This window comes from Hyperolius riggenbachi, chromosome 4, assembly GCF_040937935.1.
Source record: "Hyperolius riggenbachi isolate aHypRig1 chromosome 4, aHypRig1.pri, whole genome shotgun sequence".
NCBI classification, from domain to species: Eukaryota; Metazoa; Chordata; class Amphibia; order Anura; family Hyperoliidae; genus Hyperolius; species Hyperolius riggenbachi.
Window position 1 is genome coordinate 57510532 of NC_090649.1, and position 23840 is coordinate 57534371.

At 44.5% G+C, this 23840-nt stretch overlaps 1 protein-coding gene across 2 annotated transcripts in view; it reads right to left on the reverse strand.

Annotated features, from left to right (window-relative positions):
* Positions 1 to 9712: 9712 nt before the first annotated feature.
* Positions 9713 to 23840, reverse strand: part of DNAJC27 (DnaJ heat shock protein family (Hsp40) member C27) — a 35697-nt gene continuing 21569 nt past the window's right edge. For both annotated transcript variants that reach the window (XM_068280091.1, XM_068280092.1), the window contains 3 exons: positions 23717 to 23839; positions 19069 to 19229; positions 9713 to 14847 (listed from right to left, as the gene is read on the reverse strand). In XM_068280091.1, coding sequence (XP_068136192.1) covers positions 14715 to 14847; positions 19069 to 19229; positions 23717 to 23839 — 417 coding nt within the window. In that variant the 3' untranslated portion in view covers positions 9713 to 14714. The remainder of the gene's footprint in view (positions 14848 to 19068; positions 19230 to 23716; position 23840) is intronic.

Sequence of the window (23840 nt, forward strand, 5' to 3'; positions counted from 1 at the left end):
TCGCGAAGGGAGCGTTCTGATACCAACCGAATCACTCCACACACATACAATTCAAAGATCTGCCACCAAGCGAGTTACACAGCCCGCTACTGTAATTTTACTAGGACTTGGAGAACGCTATATTAACCCTTAGCAGTATGCAAGAATCTGGGTCAGATCGTTATGTCCGGGCCGGGTTCTCGCATACGGGTTATAAATGTATACTTCTATTAAACACAGGGTAGCGAGTTCAGGAGAATAGGTACGATTGTGTATGTTCAGCAACAGGTCATAACCGCTAAACGATTTTTAAACGTTTAATAACACAAATGCATTACATACAGTTATATACACCTATTAACATATAAAACACAGAGCTTAAAAATAAAAAGGAATAAAATCAGAAAGTTCTTACTTAGTTAGCTGAGCAGTCCATTTGAAGGATGAAGAAAATAGTCCAGTTTAAAGTAGCCATTCAGGTTAAAGTCTTTGTACACAACATGCGCCCGGTTCTCCTTGAGCACATGTCTAGACCTTCCTGGTAGATGGAAATTGAAGAACTGGGAGGAGTTCCTTGCAAACGCTTTTTACTGACCAGAGTTTTGGGGCGGTCACTACCTGGAAAGTAGGTGTGTTTGAGGCAGGGTTACCTCCTGGCAGGCAGGTTACTACCCCCAGACTGGGAGCAAGGAATGTACCAATTATTAATAATTTGTGTAATTCCGCCCCAGATGGGTGCAACGCAAATCCGAGACCATATTCATAAGCAGTACGCGACTCTGTATTAAATGAGTCTATACACGCCTAGTCTGTCGAATTTGCTCTACGCAGGCCGGATCAAGTGGATTCTCTGTTGATTCCTGATAGCCAGAAAATTATAAATCATGTGAGTGATAGAACTGATTTCTGGGTATCAGGAAATGTGTTTGTTGTCTTTCTGTGCCAAACCCATCTTGAATTATTAATAAAGTAAATGTTCCCATTGTGTGAAGCTATAAGCTTGGAGGGAAATTTGAAGTTCAACCAGTTTGAGCTGGTTTGGTGGAACATGAGCTATGTGACCAAATGGCTTCTCGGCAGGGGTGCTAGCCACGTGTGAATTCTTTCCTGACCTCAACAGGATGTGGGGGAGGTTACTGTACTCAGTAAGAGAGAGGGAAATTGACATCTATTGTGCATTTACCCAAGACTGACAGGAACTGTGCACGACCATGCGAAAGTCGATGGCGCTTACGCGCACGACTTTCGTAATATTCGTCACATCTCTCCCCTACCAGACGGACGCACAGAGTGGGTCTGCATGACCCGCTCTACGCGCCGCTTAGCTACTGAACGGGTTCTCGACTTCTTATCTGACTGCCCTTTAGACAACTCACCAGAAGCATAAGGCCTCATGGTCCGGTGTGTCCCAGTGTCCGCTTTGCGGACGGTGTGATGCACACCCACAGGCTTACCTCTAAAGGCCTGGCTGGGTTTGCATAGCGCTTCCTGTAAGGGAGCGAGTCGTTGGCTGACATCCGGGTCACTTCCTGACTCTCGGGTGTCAGCCTGCGAATCTGGAAGCAGCGTAGCATACCCCTGCTCTAACTGACTACACCTTGGCACAACATTTTGGTCAGCACAACCTAGGTGAACATTAGAGCACAATTTAAAAAACGAATTTGCCTTTACCGGGGTGGCGAGGCTTGCCCCTTCTCCAGGAAGGATAGAGGGTGGACCTCTGGGCAGTTTTGCACTGGGTTGCTTCTGCAAGGGGAAAACATGCAAGGGTGAGACAGGGAAGGCATGGCCTGTCTCCACCAGCTGTTTGTTAACAGCAGGCAATGGTGGAGCACTCTGGCTGTCATAGCAGGAGGGGAGGTCTAGGCCCCCTGCTGCCTGCTCTGACACCTGGCCTGCTTCCACTGCCAAGCACGGATATGACCCAGGCAACACAAGACTGTTACCTCTTAGGTTAGAGGCAATCACACTTAAACATAAATCATTTTTAGTAATAGGAGATTCGGCATGAAATCTATTAGCAACATCTGGTACAACATTAACATCACAGTTACGTTCATTTTTCACATCATGTACACAGGTATCTGGAACAACAGTGACAGGTTTAGAATCAGACAAACCGTGATTAGACAGCTGTCCATTAGAAGCAGGTACCGCTTCCTGGCCTCCTTCCCTAGGAGGGCTAGGTACCATTACCCTTGCTGCCTCCCTCTGTCCCACCCCCAGCTTGTACAGTACCTGAGTGGGTCCAGACTGGCAATCCGGGGTGTTGATCACAGGTTCATAAAAGGATCGTAGGGTGCCTAGATCGGTGCCCAACAGCACAGGCACTGGGATGTCATCTGTCACCCCCACAACTTTTGACTGGCGGCCCCTTCCCCAATCGAGAACAACACGAGCTTTGGCGATGCGTGCGTGTGCGCCACCAACTCCCAAAAGTGTGACACGCTCATTAGGCAGGAAATTCTCCCTGTCTACAAGATGAGAGCGAACCAAGGTAAGCTCTGCGCCTGTGTCACGGAAACCAACAGCGATCTGGTCGTTAACTTCCACGACTTGATGATTTCCGGAAAGTCGAGGATTTGCTGCTCCCATGACGAGGTAGGCGTGTGCAGTAGAGGATGCGCTAGCCACTTCTGCGCTAGGCTCTGGAGACGGCGTCCTCACCTCGGGGCAGGCAGACTTGAGGTGTCCTCGCTGTCCACAGTGGTAACACTTCGGAACATATGTGGCATCAGGCGGATGAGTAGCAGGCGCAGCATCCGGCCTCTGTGGCTGTGGGACCCGATTCCCACAGTTAGCAGGGGGAGGAGAGCTGGGTTGCATAGGTCTCCCCCCTCTCCAGCTCTGGGCTGGAGGTTTGCGGCTGTCCGGCACACGGGTGGCCACAAAAGTGTCTGCAAGTTCTGCGGCAGCTTTGGCGGATTCAGGCTTCCGCTCCAAGACAAACTGCCGGACATCTGGAGTGCAGCAGTTCAGCAACTGCTCCTGCACGATGAGGTCCTCCAGACCTTGGTGAGAGTCTTTTTTGAGGCCCCATGACCACTGCCTGAACACAGTCAGCAGGCGACTCTCCAGGTCGGTGTAAGAGTCGGTGTGGCCTTTCTGCAGGGAGCGAAACTTTTTGCGATAGACCTCTGGGGTCAACTGGTATTTGGCGATAATTGCAGCTTTTATCGCCTCATAGTCATTGTCTTTCTCAGCGGGTAAGTCCACAAACGCCTCAAGCGCTTTGTCCCGCAAGTTGGGTGTCAGATATCTCGCCCACTGCTCCTGGGGCAGATGATGCTGACGACAAGTCTTTTCAAAGGAGTGTAAATAAGTGTCCGGGTCGGTTCCCTTCTCCATTTCTGGGAATTTAAACTTTGGAGTCCCAAACGGGCCTGCTGTGGGCCGGGGTTCCGGAGCACTTTGCGAGGGATTTTGGCCTTGCCCTCGCAGTTTGGCCATTTCCAGGTCGTGTCGGCGGGCGGATTCGCTCTCTGCCGCCTCCTTCTCAGCAAGCCACTGGCGTTCAGAGGCTTCCCGTTCCGCCTGGCGTTCTGAGGCTTCCCGTTCCGCCTGGCGTTCTGAACGGTCAGCGTCTCGTTCTGCTCTGTCAGCGTTTTCTCTGACAATCTGCATGTACAGCTCAGGATTTGTCTCCAACAGCCTTTGTAATCCAGGTTGCATTCCAGCATCAGGAACACAGAACAGGTTGGCATGGGCGGGCTCCTGCCGGCCACCATGCTCCTCAGCAGTTACAGCGACCGGTTCAGACGCGGTCCCGTTTTCCTCTGGGTCTGGAAGTGGGTTGCTTTGCTCCAACCGCTCACTTTCCTCTGCCCCAGTTACAGCACCGTCTGAACCAGGAGTGTGCTCTCCCAGCATCTGCTCCGGCTGGGTATTCAGTCGCAACAAGTCCTCAATCAATTGCGCTTTCTTTTTTCTATAAGTCACAATGCCTTTTTCTTCACACAAGTTCACTAGGTCTGCCACTGCCATTTTCTTGTATCTTGCTGCAGCCATTTTTGCCAAATAAAAGATAGGATAGGAAAAGAGATTGGGGGGGGAACTCTGTGCTACACGTTTAGTCTATATAAATGGTAATGCACCGGTTATCAACCACAGATTTTTGATCTGTTCTGGCAGGTTAATCAAATAACGTTGCCGTTGATGTTCTGAACATACACAAATCCCAAAAAGCTGCCAACCAAATGTCACAGACCGCTAGGCCGGTCTGCGGATGGGGTAAATCGATCAGCGTCAGAAATCCTCTTACACGGTCATTTGTTCATCACGAAGGGTAACCCGCATTCGCAATTTGATGAACTGACTCGCGAAGGGAGCGTTCTGATACCAACCGAATCACTCCACACACATACAATTCAAAGATCTGCCACCAAGCGAGTTACACAGCCCGCTACTGTAATTTTACTAGGACTTGGAGAACGCTATATTAACCCTTAGCAGTATGCAAGAATCTGGGTCAGATCGTTATGTCTGGGCCGGGTTCTCGCATACGGGTTATAAATGTATACTTCTATTAAACACAGGGTAGCGAGTTCAGGAGAATAGGTACGATTGTGTATGTTCAGCAACAGGTCATAACCGCTAAACGATTTTTAAACGTTTAATAACACAAATGCATTACATACAGTTATATACACCTATTAACATATAAAACACAGAGCTTAAAAATAAAAAGGAATAAAATCAGAAAGTTCTTACTTAGTTAGCTGAGCAGTCCATTTGAAGGATGAAGAAAATAGTCCAGTTTAAAGTAGCCATTCAGGTTAAAGTCTTTGTACACAACATGCGCCCGGTTCTCCTTGAGCACATGTCTAGACCTTCCTGGTAGATGGAAATTGAAGAACTGGGAGGAGTTCCTTGCAAACGCTTTTTACTGACCAGAGTTTTGGGGCGGTCACTACCTGGAAAGTAGGTGTGTTTGAGGCAGGGTTACCTCCTGGCAGGCAGGTTACTACCCCCAGACTGGGAGCAAGGAATGTACCAATTATTAATAATTTGTGTAATTCCGCCCCAGATGGGTGCAACGCAAATCCGAGACCATATTCATAAGCAGTACGCGACTCTGTATTAAATGAGTCTATACACGCCTAGTCTGTCGAATTTGCTCTACGCAGGCCGGATCAAGTGGATTCTCTGTTGATTCCTGATAGCCAGAAAATTATAAATCATGTGAGTGATAGAACTGATTTCTGGGTATCAGGAAATGTGTTTGTTGTCTTTCTGTGCCAAACCCATCTTGAATTATTAATAAAGTAAATGTTCCCATTGTGTGAAGCTATAAGCTTGGAGGGAAATTTGAAGTTCAACCAGTTTGAGCTGGTTTGGTGGAACATGAGCTATGTGACCAAATGGCTTCTCGGCAGGGGAGCTAGCCACGTGTGAATTCTTTCCTGACCTCAACAGGATGTGGGGGAGGTTACTGTACTCAGTAAGAGAGAGGGAAATTGACATCTATTGTGCATTTACCCAAGACTGACAGGAACTGTGCACGACCATGCAAAAGTCGATGGCGCTTACGCGCACGACTTTCGTAATATTCGTCACACCCTGTATTTGGCTCCATCCATCTTCCTATCAACTTTGACCAGCTTCCCTGTCCCTGCTGAAGAGAAGCACCCCCAGAGCATGATGCTGCCACCACCATATTTGACAGTGGGGATGGTGTGTTCTGAGAGATGTGCAGTGTTAGTTTTCTGCCACACATAGCGTTTTGCTTTTTGGCCAAAAAGTTCCATTTTGGTCTCATCTGCCCAGAGCACCTTCTTCCACATGTTTGCTGTGTCCCCCACATGGATTGTGGCAAACTGCAAACGGGACCTCTTATGCTTTTCTGTTAACAATGGCTTTCTTCTTGCCACTCTTCCATAAGAGCCAACTTTGTGCAGTGCATGACTAATAGTTGTCCTATGGACAGATTCCCCCACCTGGGCTGTAGATCTCTGCAGCTCGTCCAGGGTCACCATGGGCCTCTTGACTGCATTTCTGATCAGCGCTCTCCTAGTTCGGCCTGTGAGTTTAGGTATACGGCGTTGTCTTGGTAGGTTTACAGTTGTGCCATACTCCTTCCATTTCTAAATGATCGCTTGAACAGTGCTCCGTGGGATGTTCAAGGCTTTGGAAATCTTTTTGTAGCCTAAGCCTGCTTTAAATTTCTCAATAACTTTATCCCTGACCTGATGAGGTTGTTTATCCCCATTAAACAACCTCTGAGGCCATCACAGAGCAGCTGTATTTGTACTGACATTACACACAGGTGCACTCTATTTAGTCATTAGCACTCATCAGGCAATGTTTATGGGCAACTGACTGCACTCAGGGGGCTGAATAATTACGCACACCCCACTTTGCAGTTATTGATTTGTAAAAAATGTTTGGAATCATGTATGATTTTCGTTCCACTTCTCACGTGTACACCACTTTGTATTGGTCTTTCACGTGCAATTCCAATAACATTGATTCACGTTTGTGGCAGTAATGTGACAAAATGTGGAAAACTTCAAGGGGGCCGGATACTTTTGCAAGCCACTGTATAATAAATAAATATATATATATATATGTGTATGTGTATATATATATATATATATATATATATATGTGTGTGTGTGTGTGTGTGTGTGTATATATATGTGTATGTATGTATGTGTGTGTGTGTGTGTGTATAGTGTGTGTGTGTGTGTGTGTGTATATATAGTGTGTGTGTGTGTATAGTGTGTGTGAGTGTGTGTGTGAGTGTGTGTGTGTGTAGAGTGTGTGTGTGTGTGTGTGTGTGTGTGTGTGTGTATAAAATTTTTTAATTAGTTTCATTTCATAATAATAACATTTAAAAGTAAGAAATATATCAATTTAATGGAAACGTGAGAACAAAAATAATAATAATAATTACACAGTACCTACAGCCCCCTTCAGGCTGATCAGTCCCTTGCCGTCTTCCCAGGCAGCTTGGATCTTCTGCTAGAGCAGGGGTCAGGAACCTTTTTGGCTAAAAGAGCTATAAACGCCACATATCTTAAATTGTATGTCCCTGAGAGCCATACAATATGTTCAAATTGAGCATGCGCAGTAGAGGGCTGTCCCTGTTGCCATGGTGATGTGTATACAGTTGATCCTCCGGGCAGCGGAAGTGTCAGACACGTCTTCAGCTTCTCTTGGGTTTCAGCAACATCAGCAATTTCCCTGAGAGCCAGACAGGAGAAATACAGACTAACAGCTTGTACAGTAGCGTACCTACTTTGAAAATATTACTTGCGCTGCCACACTAAGCAGTGCTGCTTCAGCAGTGTAGCTTACTGAATCAACACCTGCTGATTTGTCTGTGAGCCAGATGTAGCCATCAAAAGAGCCACATCTGGCTCCCGAGCCATAGGTTCCCTACCCCCGTGCTAGGCGGTCCCCATAATTCCAATTATCAGGGCTACTGTGTGCCCCATCGCACTACCGTCCTGGGGAGCTGTCCTGGGGAGCAAACACGGCCAGACTGTGCTTGCTCCGACTGGCAGACTTACCGGACCACCTAGCGGACAATTCAGAAGGCCTGGGAAGATGGCAAAGGACCGATCAGCGAAGGGGGCTGGAGGAAGACTCAGGTATATTTCCATAGATCTGCATATCAGTCCTGAATGAGGAAAAAAGGACAGAGGGATTTGCTTCACAAGGAAAGATTGTCCCTCTAACAGTTGCTATGAAGTAATCTCTGATTGTTAGTCATCTTAACCAGTTCAGGACCTCAGGCTTACACCCTCCTAGTGACCAGGCTATTTCTTACACATTAGTGCTTTGCAGCTTTAATAGCTCACTGCAGAGCCATACTACTGAGCATACAAATGAATCCCCCCCCCCATTTTACTGCCCACCAACACAGCTTTCTATTGGTGGGTTTTGAGCGCTGGCGCCCTGTTTATTTTATTCATTTGTTTTTTATTAATAAATATTAGTTTTTTTTTTTATTTCCCCCCCCCTCCCTCCCCCTGACAGCCAATCACAGCGATCCTCTGTCATAGGCTTCAGCCTATGACAGGGGTTTGTGAGCCGAGCCTCTCCAGAGGACAGCTGAGTGACATGGCTGTCCCCAGTACAGAGCTGTGGTAGATCGCAGCACTGTACAATGTAAATAGGCGGTGGCTTCGCGGTCTAACAGTCTCCTAGGTAGACTGATAACGGAGCAGAGTTTTGTCACTCAAGCACGCGATCCTTTGTAAAACCCAGGACTTGTCGCCTTTTGGAGTTACGCGGTCCTGGGGCTGACATCTTCCCGATGCTTATTGGCACTATAGCAAAATACTGGAAAATAATTAAATTCAGATAGACAGATATATGAGATGTATATTTGCCCCAGACTAAATGCACTGTTTTTTTTTTTACTTTTTATGAAGCGGATCAGGGGTCAGGGGGGTACATATTCCAAATATTTTAAGATGTAGTCTCAGCTTGAATTGGCTGTGCCCAAGTTGAAGTGAGTCAAGGCCTGCAAAACTGAATTATGGTAATATTCCAGGCCAGCTGTCATAGGGAACGTACCCACTTGAAAGAAAATCGTAGAAAATAAGATAAAGTGGCCTAGCGCTAACTAAACTGAGCTCCCTCAGCTAGTCTATGAGATCTGCAGATCATCATACACACCTTGTTTAACAGGCAATCATCTGCAGATCAGATCCACCAGGATGGATTTTCAGATCTGCAGATGATTGCCAGATATGCAGATGAAGTCTGTTAAACAAGGTGTGTATGAGGATCTGCAGATCCCATAGACTATGAATGCATTTTGCAGGAATGGATCTATTGCAGGTAGAGATCTTTTGCAGATACTGATCTGTTGCATGTGTACAGCATCTTTGTGTGCAGCATCTTGCAAAGATTTTTATCTGATGGGGAGTTCAGCTCCATAGAATAGACTGTGTAGAGTATGGCTCTCATACTACATGGAATGGGGTAAAATTGGTCTGTGATCTTGCCTTTTCCAAAGACTTTTATCTCAAGTGTGTATGCAGCATTAGTCGGAGAGCTTAATGGCTTGTTTGCATAGAGATAACAACTGGAGTTTCTCAACTCTTCCTGTACTGGAAACAATTACACTGTTTTATTTCTTAGCTGTGCTACACATACAAATCATAATATCATCATTTTTTTTCGCTTCAGTGTCTCTTTAAATATAAGATAAAACTGGGATATCTAAAAAAAAAAAAAAAAAAAAGATGATTTTTAGGAGAAGGAGGATAGATACAATTGTTTTTCTCATCAGTTTATTTTCACCTCGGATGTCCTTTAATGAAGAAGAACTCTATGGGTGACCTTACCGCCGCTGTGTAGTAGAAGGCCAGCTGGATCGCACGCAATCTATTAGTATTCAGCACGGCAGCACGGTGGCGTAGTGGTTAGCTCTCTCGCCTTGCAGCGCTGGGTCCCTGGTTCAAATCCTAGCCAGGGCACTATCTGCAAAGAGTTTGTATGTTCTCGCCGTGTCTGCGTGGGTTTCCTCCGGGCACTCCGGTTTCCTCCCACATTCCAAAAACATACAGATAAGTTAATTGGCTCCCCCTAAAAATTGGCCCTAGACTACAGTACTTACACTACATAATATAGACATATGGCAATATTAGGGATTAGATTGTGAGCTCCTTTGAGGGACAGTTAGTGACAAGATATATATACACTGTACAGCGCTGCGTAATATGTCGGCGCTATATAAATACTAAATAATAATAATAATAATAAAAACAAGACATGGTTATAAGGTGAAGCATAAATATTTTATGGATAATAAAATTACAAAACCAAATATACACACGTAACAGTAGAAAAACAAAACATCCATCAGTTTTATATTATTACTGATTTATAAAGCGCCAACATACTCAGTGGCGCTGATGAAGGGGATACACCATAATATCCTCTGTAATAACAGAACCTCATGACTATGTGGCACTAGACGGGCCCCTGGCAGGACAGCTGGGTAATGTGAGCAGGCAGAACAGTACAGGACACTTCTGGATGGGATTACCCTACCAGGAAGCCTTCCTCATTCTGAGTCAAAGCGACTATAAAGCTTAAAATAAACACGGCATGTAGTGTGTTCTCTTAAATAGTTGTAATGACTTCACAGGGGTTCCTCATGCACTGACTTCCATTGCTTAGCCGCACCCCCATACAGGGATGTGCTGTGGCGCTTCCATGGCACTCGCTATCTCCGATACAAAGAGAGTGCCAGGGCACTCGTCTGAAAAGGGGCGGGGCTGTGTCAGGGTACTCGTCTGTAAGGGGGCGGGGCTGTGCCAGGGCACTCGTCTGTAAAAGGGTGGGGCTAAGCAGCAGAAGTTGGGGCTAAGTTTAGTCTTTATAGTCGCTTTAATGCAAGTTTATGGAACTTGTAAACTGACCAATCCAATACAGCAGCTTTTACATTGGATTGGTCCATTGTGTAGCTGCATAAAATGTTCACCAATTCAGAATTATCTCATTTTGTATTCCCCAGTCTGAAATATAAACTGTCAGGACTGCGTCACATTGGCCAATCAGATTTTCAGATCCACACACTACAGCGGACAAGAAAATAAGGAGCTGTGAATTGGTGGATAAAGTAGTATTATTTTGATAAAATAAAAAAAAAAAAATAAAAAAAAAGTTTTTCCTTTTTGCTTTTATAGACTTACTATTTTGCTATTTTTTACTGATAACATATATATAGGTTTTGTGACCTTTCAAGCTTAGTTTGTCACATTTTGTCTAACGGACAACTGCAATGAGAGGGATAGATATGGAGGCTGCCATTTCTATTTCCTTTTAAGCAATACAAGTTGCCTGGCTGCCCTGATGATCCTCTGTCGCTAATACTTTTACCCATAGCTCCTGAACAAGCATGCAGCAGATCAGATGTTTCTGACATTATTGTCAGATCTGGCAAGGTTAGCTGCATGCTTGTTTCTGGTGTTATTCAGATACTACTGCAGCCCGATAGATCAGCAGGGCTGCCAGGCAACTGGTATTGTTTAAAAGGAAATAAACATGGCAGCCTCCATATTCTTCTCACTGAAGTGAGAGGGATATGGAAGCTGACATATTTATTTCCTTTGAGTAGTGTTTATGTTTTAATAAACACCTTAATTTTCAGGTTTTTTATTTTTTCCCTCGGAAGTCTATAGTGGCAATGGTATGGCAGAGGCCATTCTCCCAAAATAAATCAGATAGAGTTGGCCAATCAAAATTACAATCGATTATGGCGTCGATCTCTGACATATTCGATCAGTGATCTGCAATGGGAAGAAAGGAGATTATAAGCTTTGGTCTTAGTAAGCTTTCTTTTCTGCAATGGCTGTAAAATTGTAGGATATTCTTCTACAGAAAGTGTATCAAGCAGACACAACAGATACGATAAAAGGTAAGAAAGCTCCCTTTAACCCAAAACAACAAAATATAAATAGTTATCAACGTACAAAAATAGAATAACACTACATTTGTCAAGGGATAACCTAGGAGTGTTTCCCTTCATTGCCATTTAAGTCAGACATCATCAACCTACATAGGCTATCATTCATAAAGCATTACCACATTCATGCAGAAAACAGCTGACTTTACCGAGCACTTAGGAAAGTGTCAATTCATAAAAGCTGTTACCGCATGAAAAGCTGAAATTCCCAAGCAGTGAGGTAAATTGCCTTCTTATGCGGTGATTAACTGAACATATGTCAGTAAATGTCAATTCCTAAAGATTAGAACAGGCGGTAATGGCACAGAGAATACCGCCTGCTTTGAAGAGGTGATAAGACGGCAATAAGTGCAGGGATTAATGGAGACTCAGCAAGAGCAGTGAGACACTGGCAGCAGCAGAGCAATCGGAACAAACAAGGCTTCCTCTGAATACCCTAGGCTGTGTTTTTAACCTCTTGGGTACCTGTTTTTCAGATGTATATTTGCTGAAGGTGAACAGGTGAAGCCTGGCATGTGTAAAGTTTCTTGAAGTTCTTCTGCACTGTGGCAATTAAATAGAGTGTTTAGAAAGACTAAGACAGATTCAGAGCAGATTCAGGGCAAGGAGAGGCAGTATAACAAAACATGCACATCTAAAGGGAAGTTGGGAATGCCTATTTTATTGTAATGCTGTCTCTGCACGGAGAACAGAGAAATGTAACAACTCAACCAGCTACTCTTCTCAGGTTACCGACGCTTTAGTTCGGTAAATCCCAGCATTTCTACCGCACCTGTGAAAATGTTTTTGAATTACCACACAAAAGTCTAAAATACCGAATGCTGTATTTTCCCCCACTAGATTTTGTGCTCTCTGCTGTACAAGCACAACCCTCTGCAGAACAGAGACCCCTTGTGGTGTTGCCTTGCATTGCTCGGCAGTCTGTTCCACTTGAGGTCTCCACAGTAATTCAGTTACAGGTAGAAGCTGGCGGACTGACCCATCCCACTGCTGATGTCGGTCTGCAGTTAATGACTAGAGATAGAGATAATTAACTGGCTCAGGGGAGCGGATAGTTAAAACTATTCCGCACTTGTGGCTGCCTAAGCATGATGCGGCGTAATTTTAACGCCGGCGGCTCCTGAGCACCGGACGCAATAGTGCATCCTCTCTGGCATAGATCTAAAAGACAGCTGAGTTTCTTGCATTGGTCAGGAGCTGTTTTTATTGGCTCCTGATTACTGTGAGCCAATCACGGTGATCAGGAAGTGAAAAAAAAGAAGCCTCTGGTCCTTAATGGGACCAGAGGCTGCGGTCTGAAAGCAGTTAATGAGATGCTTATTTATTGGTGTGAACTTTTAAAGCTATACAATGCCAGACAGAAGGGTTGCTGAAAAACAAAAGAAAAGGGAGGTCACAGACATATGGATGCTGCCATATTCATTTCCTTTTAAACAATACCAGTTGCCTGTTTGTCCTGCTGAGCCTCTGCCTCAAATACATTTAGCCGTAACCCCTGAACAATCATGCAGCATATCAGGTGTTTCTGACTGGATTAGCTGCATGCTTGTTTCAGGTGTGACCAGAAAGAGGAGCAGGATTGCCTGGCAACTGTAATTGTTTAATAGGAAATTAGTATGGCAGCATCTACATGTCTCACAACCTGGGCTCCTTTAAAACTCAACCCCATAATGCATAGTATTTTTTTTTCTTTTTTCAAAAGCAGAACATCCTTTTTTTTAGTAATCTTTTAAAGCATATTATGAGGGAGGGAAGACACAGTATTTAAAGGTTTATCAAAGGTTTTGAAAAAGGGAAAAAATAGGGGATTTTTATTTAGAGCATCATGCCCTTTAAGTATCAGTTTTACCCCCCAAAATTGAAGATGCCAAAAAAAAAAAAAAAACTCCTTAAAGGCAGGGAACACATTTAACTGTTCTTGTGCAAGTTTTCTGGACAGAAAAACTGGGAACTCATGTTAATCAATGGACTAATCACACTTAAAGGCCTCTATTCATAAAGCATTCCCGCATGCAGTAATGCTCAAAACAGCTGACTTAACGACCATTTAGCAAAATGTCAATTCATAAAAGCTGTTTCCGTATGAAAAGCTGACATTCCTGAGCAGTGCGGGAAATTACCGCCTTGTGCGGTGATTATCACAACACGTCACTACAGGTCAATTCATAAAGATTAGAGCAGGAGGTATTGGGACGGAGAATACCGTCTGTTTAGAAAAGGCAATAATGCCTTTGATGTGGTGTGTGAGCTGCGGGGGGCATTGGCTAGGAGTCTGGCTGCAGCATTTCTGTACTAGCTCTAAGGGGCGCAGAACCTTATCTGTAGATCCGATGAACAAGGCGTTGCAGTAGTAGAAAGTAGAAAGACTAATAGACAGATTCAGAGAAGATTCAGGGCAAGGAGAGGAAGTTAAAAAAAAAGAGGAAGTTTAAAAAAAAAAAAAAAAAAAAAAACATCTAAAGAGAAGTCGGGGCTGCCTCCTTTATTGTAACTGTCTCTGCACAGAGAAAATCTAACAACTCAGCCAGCACCGCCAGTTTAGTGCGGGAATTCCCCGACCTTTTATTGCAAGTGTAAACTTTTTTATGAATTAGCACACACAAGTCTAAAATACCGATGCAGTGCTTTCCCTCCAAGATTTTTTTTATGAATGTTTTATGAATGTGTTTTCGTGTGTAGAAAAAAAACCTGACATTCTGCATGATGACTGCACATTTTGTCAGTTTTCTGTATCAGTTACATTAGCTGCTATGAAAGAACACGCGCGGTTTTCTACATAGAAACACTTGGTGTGCAGAAAAAGTACGCAAAAAAATGTGCACAGAAAACTGAAAGACAAGTGCGTTCCCTGCCTTAAAAAAAAGAAATTTAGAAACTGAGCAAATCACCATTCGCTAAGGAAAAGAAAATTTGTATGAAAAATGCCTCCTAGTAGTCACTATTTATTAGGAGGCAAAAAAAACAACAACCGGCTTCCGCAACATACAGCATATACACCTCCCATATAGAGACAGCAAAACAACAACTAAAAGCAAAAAATCAATAATGAATGTAAAGAACAAAAACTACAGCTTGTGCTCCGACTCTAGTAACTGAAGACGAGGGAACAGCAGCCCCATGTGTGTAGAATTCTCCCACTCAGTGAGCGTCAATTGAGTTCAGATTGTGTCCACATGCAGTAAAAAGTGTCATAAAATCAGCCAGCGGGTTTCTTTTTGGTGCCCTTCTGTGGCACATTCAGGTAGTGCCAGGGGAGGAGTCTCTTGGCAACACTGATGCCTCCAGAGGCAGGCAAGGGCACTGCACTCTACTTTATGTTCTTCAGAAGTGCCGTACGAGCGTTTACAAGTGCTTTGAAAGCATCTTCGCTTCCTGGGGCGACACATTTGTCGGGGTGGAGCAGCACAGCCAGTTTTCGGTATGCTTTGTTCACTTCATCCCTGTAAAGTTCAAACACATGTATTCATTCATTTATACACAGAAAGCAAAACAGAAAAGTAATTCCACCACTTCTGTGTTTCTGTGTTCAGTTTAGCCAGAGTGTCTAATTCAGCAGCTGTGAATAGACTGCAGGAGCTCTGCAGAGGCAGCTCTCCCCTTACAGTAAACACTGAGGCTCAATACCCTCAGTACTCCCTGCAAGGTGAAACAAAGTTCTAAACATCATGTTTTTTGTTTTGTTTTGGTGGTGGAGGGGGAGGATTTCATAATTCTTAACCCCTTCGGGATCGGCTGCCTACCCCCCACTTAAGGACCATGTACTTTACATGCGGGAGGGGGGGTGGGGGTTCAGGCAGCCAGATCCCTACTGTGGGCAGCTCATACTGCCACCAAGTCCCGGGTCGCGGCTTGATGACGTAATCAAGCTCGGACCCGGCACTTAGAGTCAATACAGCAGGGATGCCAGCCAGAGCGGAGGGGAGCGCCGATCGGCGGGGAAACAGCAGGAAGGTGAATGGATCCTCTTCCTCCCCCCCCCCCCCCCCCTACCGCCTCAGCTCTGTCAGTGATCACTATGATCCGCCGGCGATCATAGTGATCAGCAGCCATACACGATGGCTCCTGGTCACTGAGGGGAGATGTCAGCTGTCATATGACCGCTTAATCTCCCCTCTCCGGTGCGCACGATCGCGTCGGGACGGTTCTTTAGTGCGGACGTTGAATCAACGTCCAGTCAGGGCGGCAGCATCACTGGCTGGCCGTAGATTCAACCTACGTCGGTCCCCAAAAGGTTAAAGTTCCACTTTAAAAACATAGGAAGTTTTGAATCAGGATGATACCATTTACTGGCAAATATAAAATAAAAAGAGTAGAAATTTAGCATTTGGCTAATGAGCCTTTTTCAAACTCTGTTCCTGTATGCAGACCAAATGTTAGAACACACAACTAGTATACATATGAACATAAAGAGGTACAAATATAAATAAAGTAGACCTAAGGCCTGTTAAAATAATGGGCGCTAGGCCTCTTCCTCACAACCCCCTCCCTGCCCGTCACCACCGCCGCATGTCAGCACGCATGGCTGCGACACGAACCCACGCCCGCCCCCCTGGCCCCGTCCTCCTGCTGTCACAACAGCCGCCTGTGTGCCGCGCATGTACAGTATGCCAAAAAGCACAGACACAGGAGGAGGACGCAGGGACACAGGAGGAGGACGCAGGGACACAGGGGTTTTATATAATGTGGTGTCATTCAGCTGCATTAATAACAGCAGGACATCAAAAGGGTTCTTGCAAGAATCTTTGGTAATCCCTGAAGCATTTAAGACAAATAGGTAAAATCTCTTGTATTTATAGTTGCAAAAAGAAAAAAAAATCTGCAGTTAGGTCTATAAATATATATTTTCTAATTTTGGTTCTGTACATTACCACAATGAATTTTAAGTGAAACATGCAGTTGAAGTGCAGTCTTTCAGCTTTAAAGGGCCCTGAGCAGTACCCTATAATCAAAAATGTCACTTATCTGTGGTTTCCTCAAGCCCACCGACATCCTCCTGGCTCTTCTGTGTCCCTCCGGCGGATCAGTTACCGGCTACACACGGGCGGGGTCTTCCTGGTTCCTGACGCTGCGCGTCATCACGCCGGCCGCTACGAGTCATCGCGGCCGGCAGGCGAGACAGTACTGCGCATGCGCGATTTTTAAACTATAAACCACGCATGCGCAGGACTGTCACGCTGAACGCCGCGATGACGCGTAGCGGCCGGAATGATGACGCGGAGTGTCAGGAACCAGGAAGTGCCGGGCCGACACCCGGCCCAGGTGTCGCCGGTGACGAATCCGCCGGAGGGACTTGGACAGGAGGGCGCCGGGGGACCTCGCAGCCTACGGTGGGCTGGTGGCATTTTTGATTATAGGGTATTGCTCAGGGTCTGTTTAATTCTGTGAGGTGAACAAGACAATTGCATAAAAATGTGAGGCAACTAAAACATTTTTTTTTTTTTTTTTGTAAACAATCCCTTTATTTCAGGGACTTAAAAGAAATTTGACAATTGACTCAAAGGAAATTTCATGGGCAGGTGTGGGGCAAGTCCATCTTTTTCTTTTTAGTTAGCTAATAAATGGTATCATTTCAGTTGAAAACTTCCTACTTTACTGATGGCTAATATGGTACAACTCTCTACTGCCTTCAAAACAAGCATGCGCTAAATATATCCGCTGAAAGCCTTTAAAGAGAACCAGAGATGAAGCACCCTCTTGTATTTTACCTTATAAATCAGTAGGAACATGACAGTAAACACCTAATCTGCTCTCTGTTTCATTGTTCTCTGTTTAATCTGACTGTTATCACCTCTGATAAGAATCCCCGACTGAGCAATCAGTCTGGCTTTGCTACGGAAAGATTATAGCTGAGTCTGTCTTCTCTGGTGTCTTTTCAAGCCAAACCTGCACCCTTGTGGCTCTGCTATAATGACTCAACTATAATTATTCCCTGCAAAGCCTGACTGAATGCTCAGTCCGGGATTCTTATCACAGCTGATAACAGACAGTGAGGATGAAACAGAAAGCATGGTATTTTCTCTAATTTTCTTACTGATATATATGGTAAAATACACACACACATATATATATATATATATATATATATATATATACACATATATATATATATATATACACATACATATATATATATATATATATATATATATATATATATATATATATATATATATATATATATATATATATATATATATATATATATATATATATATATATATATATATACACACACACACACACACACATACATACATACATACATACACACTTACCTATGATCAGGGAAGGCTCTGGGTCCTATTGAGCCTTCCCTGACCTCTCCCGGACCTAATCCAGCCCAGTCATCCCCATTTAATATGCCGCCTTGGGAGGCTTCAGAAGCACTCCTGCCCCTGACTGCTTCCAAAGTCGGGTGGCTCGATTGGTCGAGTACTCACAATGGGGGTGACAACTCTGGAAGGAGGGGAGTAAGTGAAGACAGCAAAGGCTCTATAGCAAATAGTTGTCACACTTTTTGGGGTGAGGGTGCCTTGATGGCTTTGAAACAAAGACAACTACTGAAATAATAATAATGCTTATTATTAGGCAGCACCCTCTTCCCCAAGTAGCTAATGCATTTTAGGCACCCCCCCCCCCCCCAACAAAAAAGGTAGCTTCAGCACCCGCCACCTAAGTAGCTAGCAGTATTTCCCTCCTTCTAAGTAGCTAGTGATGCTAATTAGGCCACATTCCCCCTTCAAGTAGTCAGTGACCCCCATTAGGCAGCATCCCCCCCTCTAAGTGGTCGCTGACCCAACCATTTTATATTGATGTGCGGTTGCATTACCCGACGGCAATGTACAAAGGATGGGGATGAGTGGCGAGGCTCCCCTGGGACCACCCATGGCGCACAAAGGTGCCGCAGCACCCAGTTTGAGAATCCTTGTTCTTAATTAATTGTAATTTAATTCATGTAAAATGTAGCGTGAAACGTGTTTCTTTTTTTGCATGTGTTTTTTTTTACCACTAGATGCTCTCACACTATCTTCCTCTGTGAGACAAAGAGGGTGTTGTAAAAGCAAATCTCATTGCCTTCTCGTTGAAGCCATGGTCTTTGCTTATGCCACTCTGATTGGTACAGGGAAGGCTTCTTCTCTTTCCACAATCTTGGCCCTGCAGGTCCCCGTGGTAAGCGCGGTGGGAGGGGTGCGATCGCTAATGGTATCGGCAGCAAGGGGGGACATTTTAAATGTCTGTTGCTCCATTAACAGGGACCAACAGGACGTTTTAAGACAGTGGGTGGACGGGTAGTGGTTTAAGGGAACCTGAGCAGACCGTTAAAATGAAAATCAACACTTACCTTGGTCTTCCTCCAGTTGCATGCACAATTGTGCTAACAGGGCCCCCAGCGGGACCACAGAGGGGACCCAGAGGATGCCAAGAGACGTTGCGGGCTACGGGGGAACTGGAGGAAGACCCAGCTGGTCCAGATTTCCATTTTAACAGTCTGCTCAGAGTCCCTTTAAACTGGAAGATAAGTGGAGCAGCTGCTGAGAGCAGCCAATCAGGCTTCAGCCATGAATGAAATGAGAACGTATGGCAGTGGTCCACAGCTCCCCCTCCCTTTGCTCCGCCCTTCCCTGCACCCATCCTGATGCGTTGGTTTCAGTAGATGTTACCTGGTGGCCCCCGGCTTGACCCCCAGCATGTCCCAGCTGTCCTTGCTGTTCCGGATGCGACGTATGGAGTCCGCCTGCTCTTTGGTAAAGCCGATGGTAATGGAGGACATGGGTCTCTTCCCACCGTTGTCACACAGATCCACTATAGCAGAGTAGAAGGCCTAAACCAAAGCAAAAGGACTATTACACTGCTAACAGCACTTTCCTTCTAGAAAGTTCAAACATATGTAAAATCTTGACAATATTAATATAGTAACCTATGGTATAGTAAACATTTGGGTATATTAAACTAAGTGGCCAGGTTCCTGCCACGCACCATTATAAGTATATTGGAGTAACGTCTGATCTAATAGAACGTCTGTTATAGTAAGCCTGTTTTCTTGACCCTTTGGTCTTCTGTATCCAGTTATAGTGGAAAGTGGGCGGGTACATGTCAGACAGACCCATGAGCCGTGGCCAGTGGGAGGGGTGGCAGCCACTTGCAGCTTGCTCGCCATCTGCACACTACTCTGGGCCTGCATGGATTACCTCAAAAAACACCAGCCGGTGAGACCCATGCTTCCTGTGTAAGCTGCTGCCTGATTACTGAGGGAACTGCCTGTCATGTGTGACTTGCTTGTGCATGGCTGCAAGGCTACAGCATCATCCAGGCTGCACAGACATGTCTATAGAGGAGCACACTATCAGTACTGTACTTGCATTAACTGATGAAAACGACACTGTATGCTTCCTGCAAGCTGCTGCACGATTATTGCGTGTAAATCCCTGCATATTGAGCACTGTGCATTGTGGTCTAGCTTAGACACTGTCTGTGCTCGCTTGCTGAAGCATTGAAAAGAAAACATGACCCTCAATTATTGACTGAATTAAGATACAGTACTATAGTATACTTTATGTGCTGGAGTATGACCATTGCTGATATAGTAAATTACTTTTCCCCTAGAGTATATTATAAAGGGATTCTATTGTAATCATAATAAAAACGAATGCACCAATTTTGAAAGTGTATGGATAGTTCCCGAGATCCCCTCCTCCACCCACACTAGTTAAAAGCAGTCTACATTTGCAAAAGCACATTACGCCCAAGCAGTTTTGCACCCTTTAATGGACAATGAATGAGAGTAAGAGAAGGATACGGAGGTTGCAATATGTATTTCCTTTTAAATAACGCAAATAGCCTGGCTGTCCTGCTGATCCCTAGCCTCTAATACTTTAAGCCATAGCCCCTGACTTCAGTCTGACTGGATTTGCAGCATGCTTGTTTCAGGTTTGTGATTCAGACGCTACTGATTGATAGATTTATTTATTGAAGTATTTATCTATATAAATACTTCAATAAATAAATCTATCAATCAGTAGCGCTGTACAGAGTATACATTATCAGCAGCGCTGTACAGAGTATACATTATCTTGTCACTAACTGTCCCTCAGAGGGGCTCACAATCTAGACCCTACCATAGTCATATGTCTATGTGTGTGCATGTATCATAGTCTAGGGCCAATTTAGGGGGAAGTCAATTAACTTATCTGTATGTTTATGGGATTCGGAGGAAACCTGATTGCCGGAGGAAACCCACGCAGACACGGGGAGAACATACAAATTCCATGCAGATGTTGACCTGGCTGGGATCAGCAGAATAGCCAAGGAGCTGGTATTGTTTAACCACTTCAGCCTACAGGGTTGAGATATTTTTTTTTACATCTGAGCAACTTTCACCTCCCATTCATTTGCCAATAACTTTATCACTACTCATCACAATGAATTGATCCATATCTTGTTTTTTCTGCCACCAATTAGGCTTTCTGTTGGGGATACATTTTGCTGAGAATTAATTTATTCTAAATCCATTTTAACAGGAATATTAAGAAAGAAATGGAAAAAAATCATTATTGCTCAGCTTTTAGCCATTATAGTTTTAAAGTAATACATGCTACCGTAATTAAAACCTATGTACCTTATTCACCAATTTCTCCCGCTTATTACACCATTTAAATGATGTCCCTATCACAATGTATGGCACCGATATTTAATTTGGAAATAAAGGTGCATTTTTTCAATTTACGTCCATCACTATTTAGAAGCCCATAATTCAATACATCATATTGATATACTCCTTTGACATGAATATTTAAAAAGTTCAGACCCTTAGGTAACTATTGAAGTTTTTTTTATTATTTTAATTTCTTTATCTTTTTATTAAAACTTGTATGTGGGTATTTTTTGGTGTGGGAGTTAAACAGGGGATTTTAAATGTGTAAAAATTTATTTCTTTAACAAAATGTGGTTTGGGGTGTAGTTTTACTATTTGGCCACAAGATGGCCACAGTCAAAAAGTCCTGGGAGCGATCGATCTCACTCCCGCGGGTCAGCGGTGAAGTGGTTAAAGTGAACCTAAATCGAAGGAAAAAAAAAAAAAAAAAGACTTTAAGGAGGAAATGTCGCGAAAATTGTAAAATTTAACACATACAAACAAGAAGTACATTTCTTCCAGACTAAGATGAGCCATAAATTAATTTTCTCCTGTGTTGCTGTCATGTACAGTAGGTAGTGGAAATCTGACATTACCGACAGGTTTTGAGCTAGTCCATCTCTCCATAGGGGATTCTCGGCATTTTTTTATAAAGACTTTCCCTGAAAATGATTAATACAAAGGATGCTGGCCAGCCTCCCTGCTCGCTGCACACTATTTTGGCAGTTGGACGGAGCAATTGCCATTCGCTAAGTGCTTTAAAAATAAAGAAAACCCTGAGAACCTCCTATGAGAAGATGGGCTAGTCCAAAATCTGTCGGTAATGTCAGATTTCTAATACTTACTGTAAGTGACAGCAACATAGGAGAAAAGTAATTTATGGCTCATTTTACTCTGGAAGAAATGTACTTCTTATTTTTTATGCGTTTTAAAATTTTAAGATTTTCGCAACAGTTCCTCTTTAAAGAGTAACTGTCAGGCTGCAAAAGCTAATTTAAACCTCTATTCTCCTGTGTTAAACAGTATAGAAGGAAACCAAAAAGGCAATACTGAAGTTAAAAATCTCTTAGTTTTGATGTGTGCTGAACTGCAAGGATGTTAGACCCAAGCTCTTAAGAAGCCGAGAGCCGCATACCATACAGCAAAGCATTCTGGGGCCCTCCCCTCGGCTGCTAGTGATAAGTTACAGGGCTCGTGTTACAAAAGCAGCAGCCCACAGCACTGAAAAAACTCCCAGCAGAGTACACTGCAGGAGTCCGCTATTGTTCCTAGCCACATGGCTAATTAATATTCACTGCACAGTAGTGTTTTACATTACCGATCTTTTGTGTGAGTCTAATCATCAGGAAGCAGGCAGGACATGACGACACATTTGGCTTCATAGGAGACAGACAAACATGGAACCTGCCATGAGCTGTCAGGAGCATCATTCTCTGCAAATACTATATAAAAATTCTGTGAAATACAAACGTGGACAGTGAAATGCATATGTAATGTAAGTACAGCCAATGTTTAGCTACTGATATATGTGTTGTTTTTTCTCTGAGACCCTATACCTAACAGCTCCTCTTTAAAGGCAACCAGAGACAAAAAAAAAAAAGAAAAACAACGTTTTGTACATACCTGGGGCTTCCTCCAGCTCCATGCCCCACGGATTGCTCCCACGCCGCCGTCCTCCGCTGCCTGCAGCTCTGGTATCGGGTCCCGTTAGTTCTGCCAGTCACGGCTAGTCTGAGCAAGAGGATGTGCACTCTTTACTTATTTCTCCGGCGGCCGGTATCGGGACCTGATAACGGAGCTGCAGGCAGCGGAGGACGACGGCGTAGGAGCGATCTGTGCGCATGGGCTTGGAGGAAGCCCCAGGTATGTATAAAAAATTTTTTTCCTCTATGGTACACTTTAACTTACCTGGGGGCTCTGCCGTCCTGTGCCTGCGCCGTTGCAAAGTGATCCTCCAGTCCCCCGCAGCAACCCTCTGTCATTTGTATGCGCAGCCCTGGTCTGTGCGCCTCTTGATTGTGCTCCCGTGGACGAGAGTGCTCTGCGCATGCACAGTAATTAAAAATATGTACTGTGTGGCCGCGCATGCGCAGTGGACTCACAGTCGGCCGGAGGAGGATCGCTGTGGCGGGCTGGAGCATCAGTTAGTGACGATGCGGGCACAGGGCGGCTGCAAAGGGCTGGTAGAGGCCTCAAGTTAAACTTGTTTTGTTGTCTAGTTTAGCTTCCCTTTAACTTCCCTGGCGTTATGACTATTTCCAGATTTAGGGTCTAAAAGCCGTGAATTTTTTTTCACAAGCTTTTAGACCCTAAAAACAAGAAAAAAAAAAACATACCATAGAGAGATCTGCAGCAGCTTCTGCATATAACTCACTCAGGCATGGGATTACCACTCTGAGCTGCGGATTTCTCTCCCGAGCCTGACTCGGGATTACCGCCAAGGAGGTTAATAGTAAATAAATATGGCACCCCCCATAATCCCCTCACGTCAACGGCTGTTTACACGACCTGGGCACCCATTTCCAAAACTAATTTACATCAGCTCATTGGAAAGGCATTGATTACCCCTCCAGCCTTGTGCTCTCCTATTTCCTTTCACCTATGTGGATGAGGGGAGGTAACACCAGATGTCTGCTCACCCCTCTGTTCAAGAACATGATAAACGGCAAAGCAATCACCTGGAACATCTCGTTGATGCCTTCCCCGCTCTGTGCAGAGGTCTCAAAGTACAGGAAGCCTCGGCTCTCCGCCCACAGACGCCCTTCGCTCTCGTCCACACACCGATGCTTCGTGCAATCAATC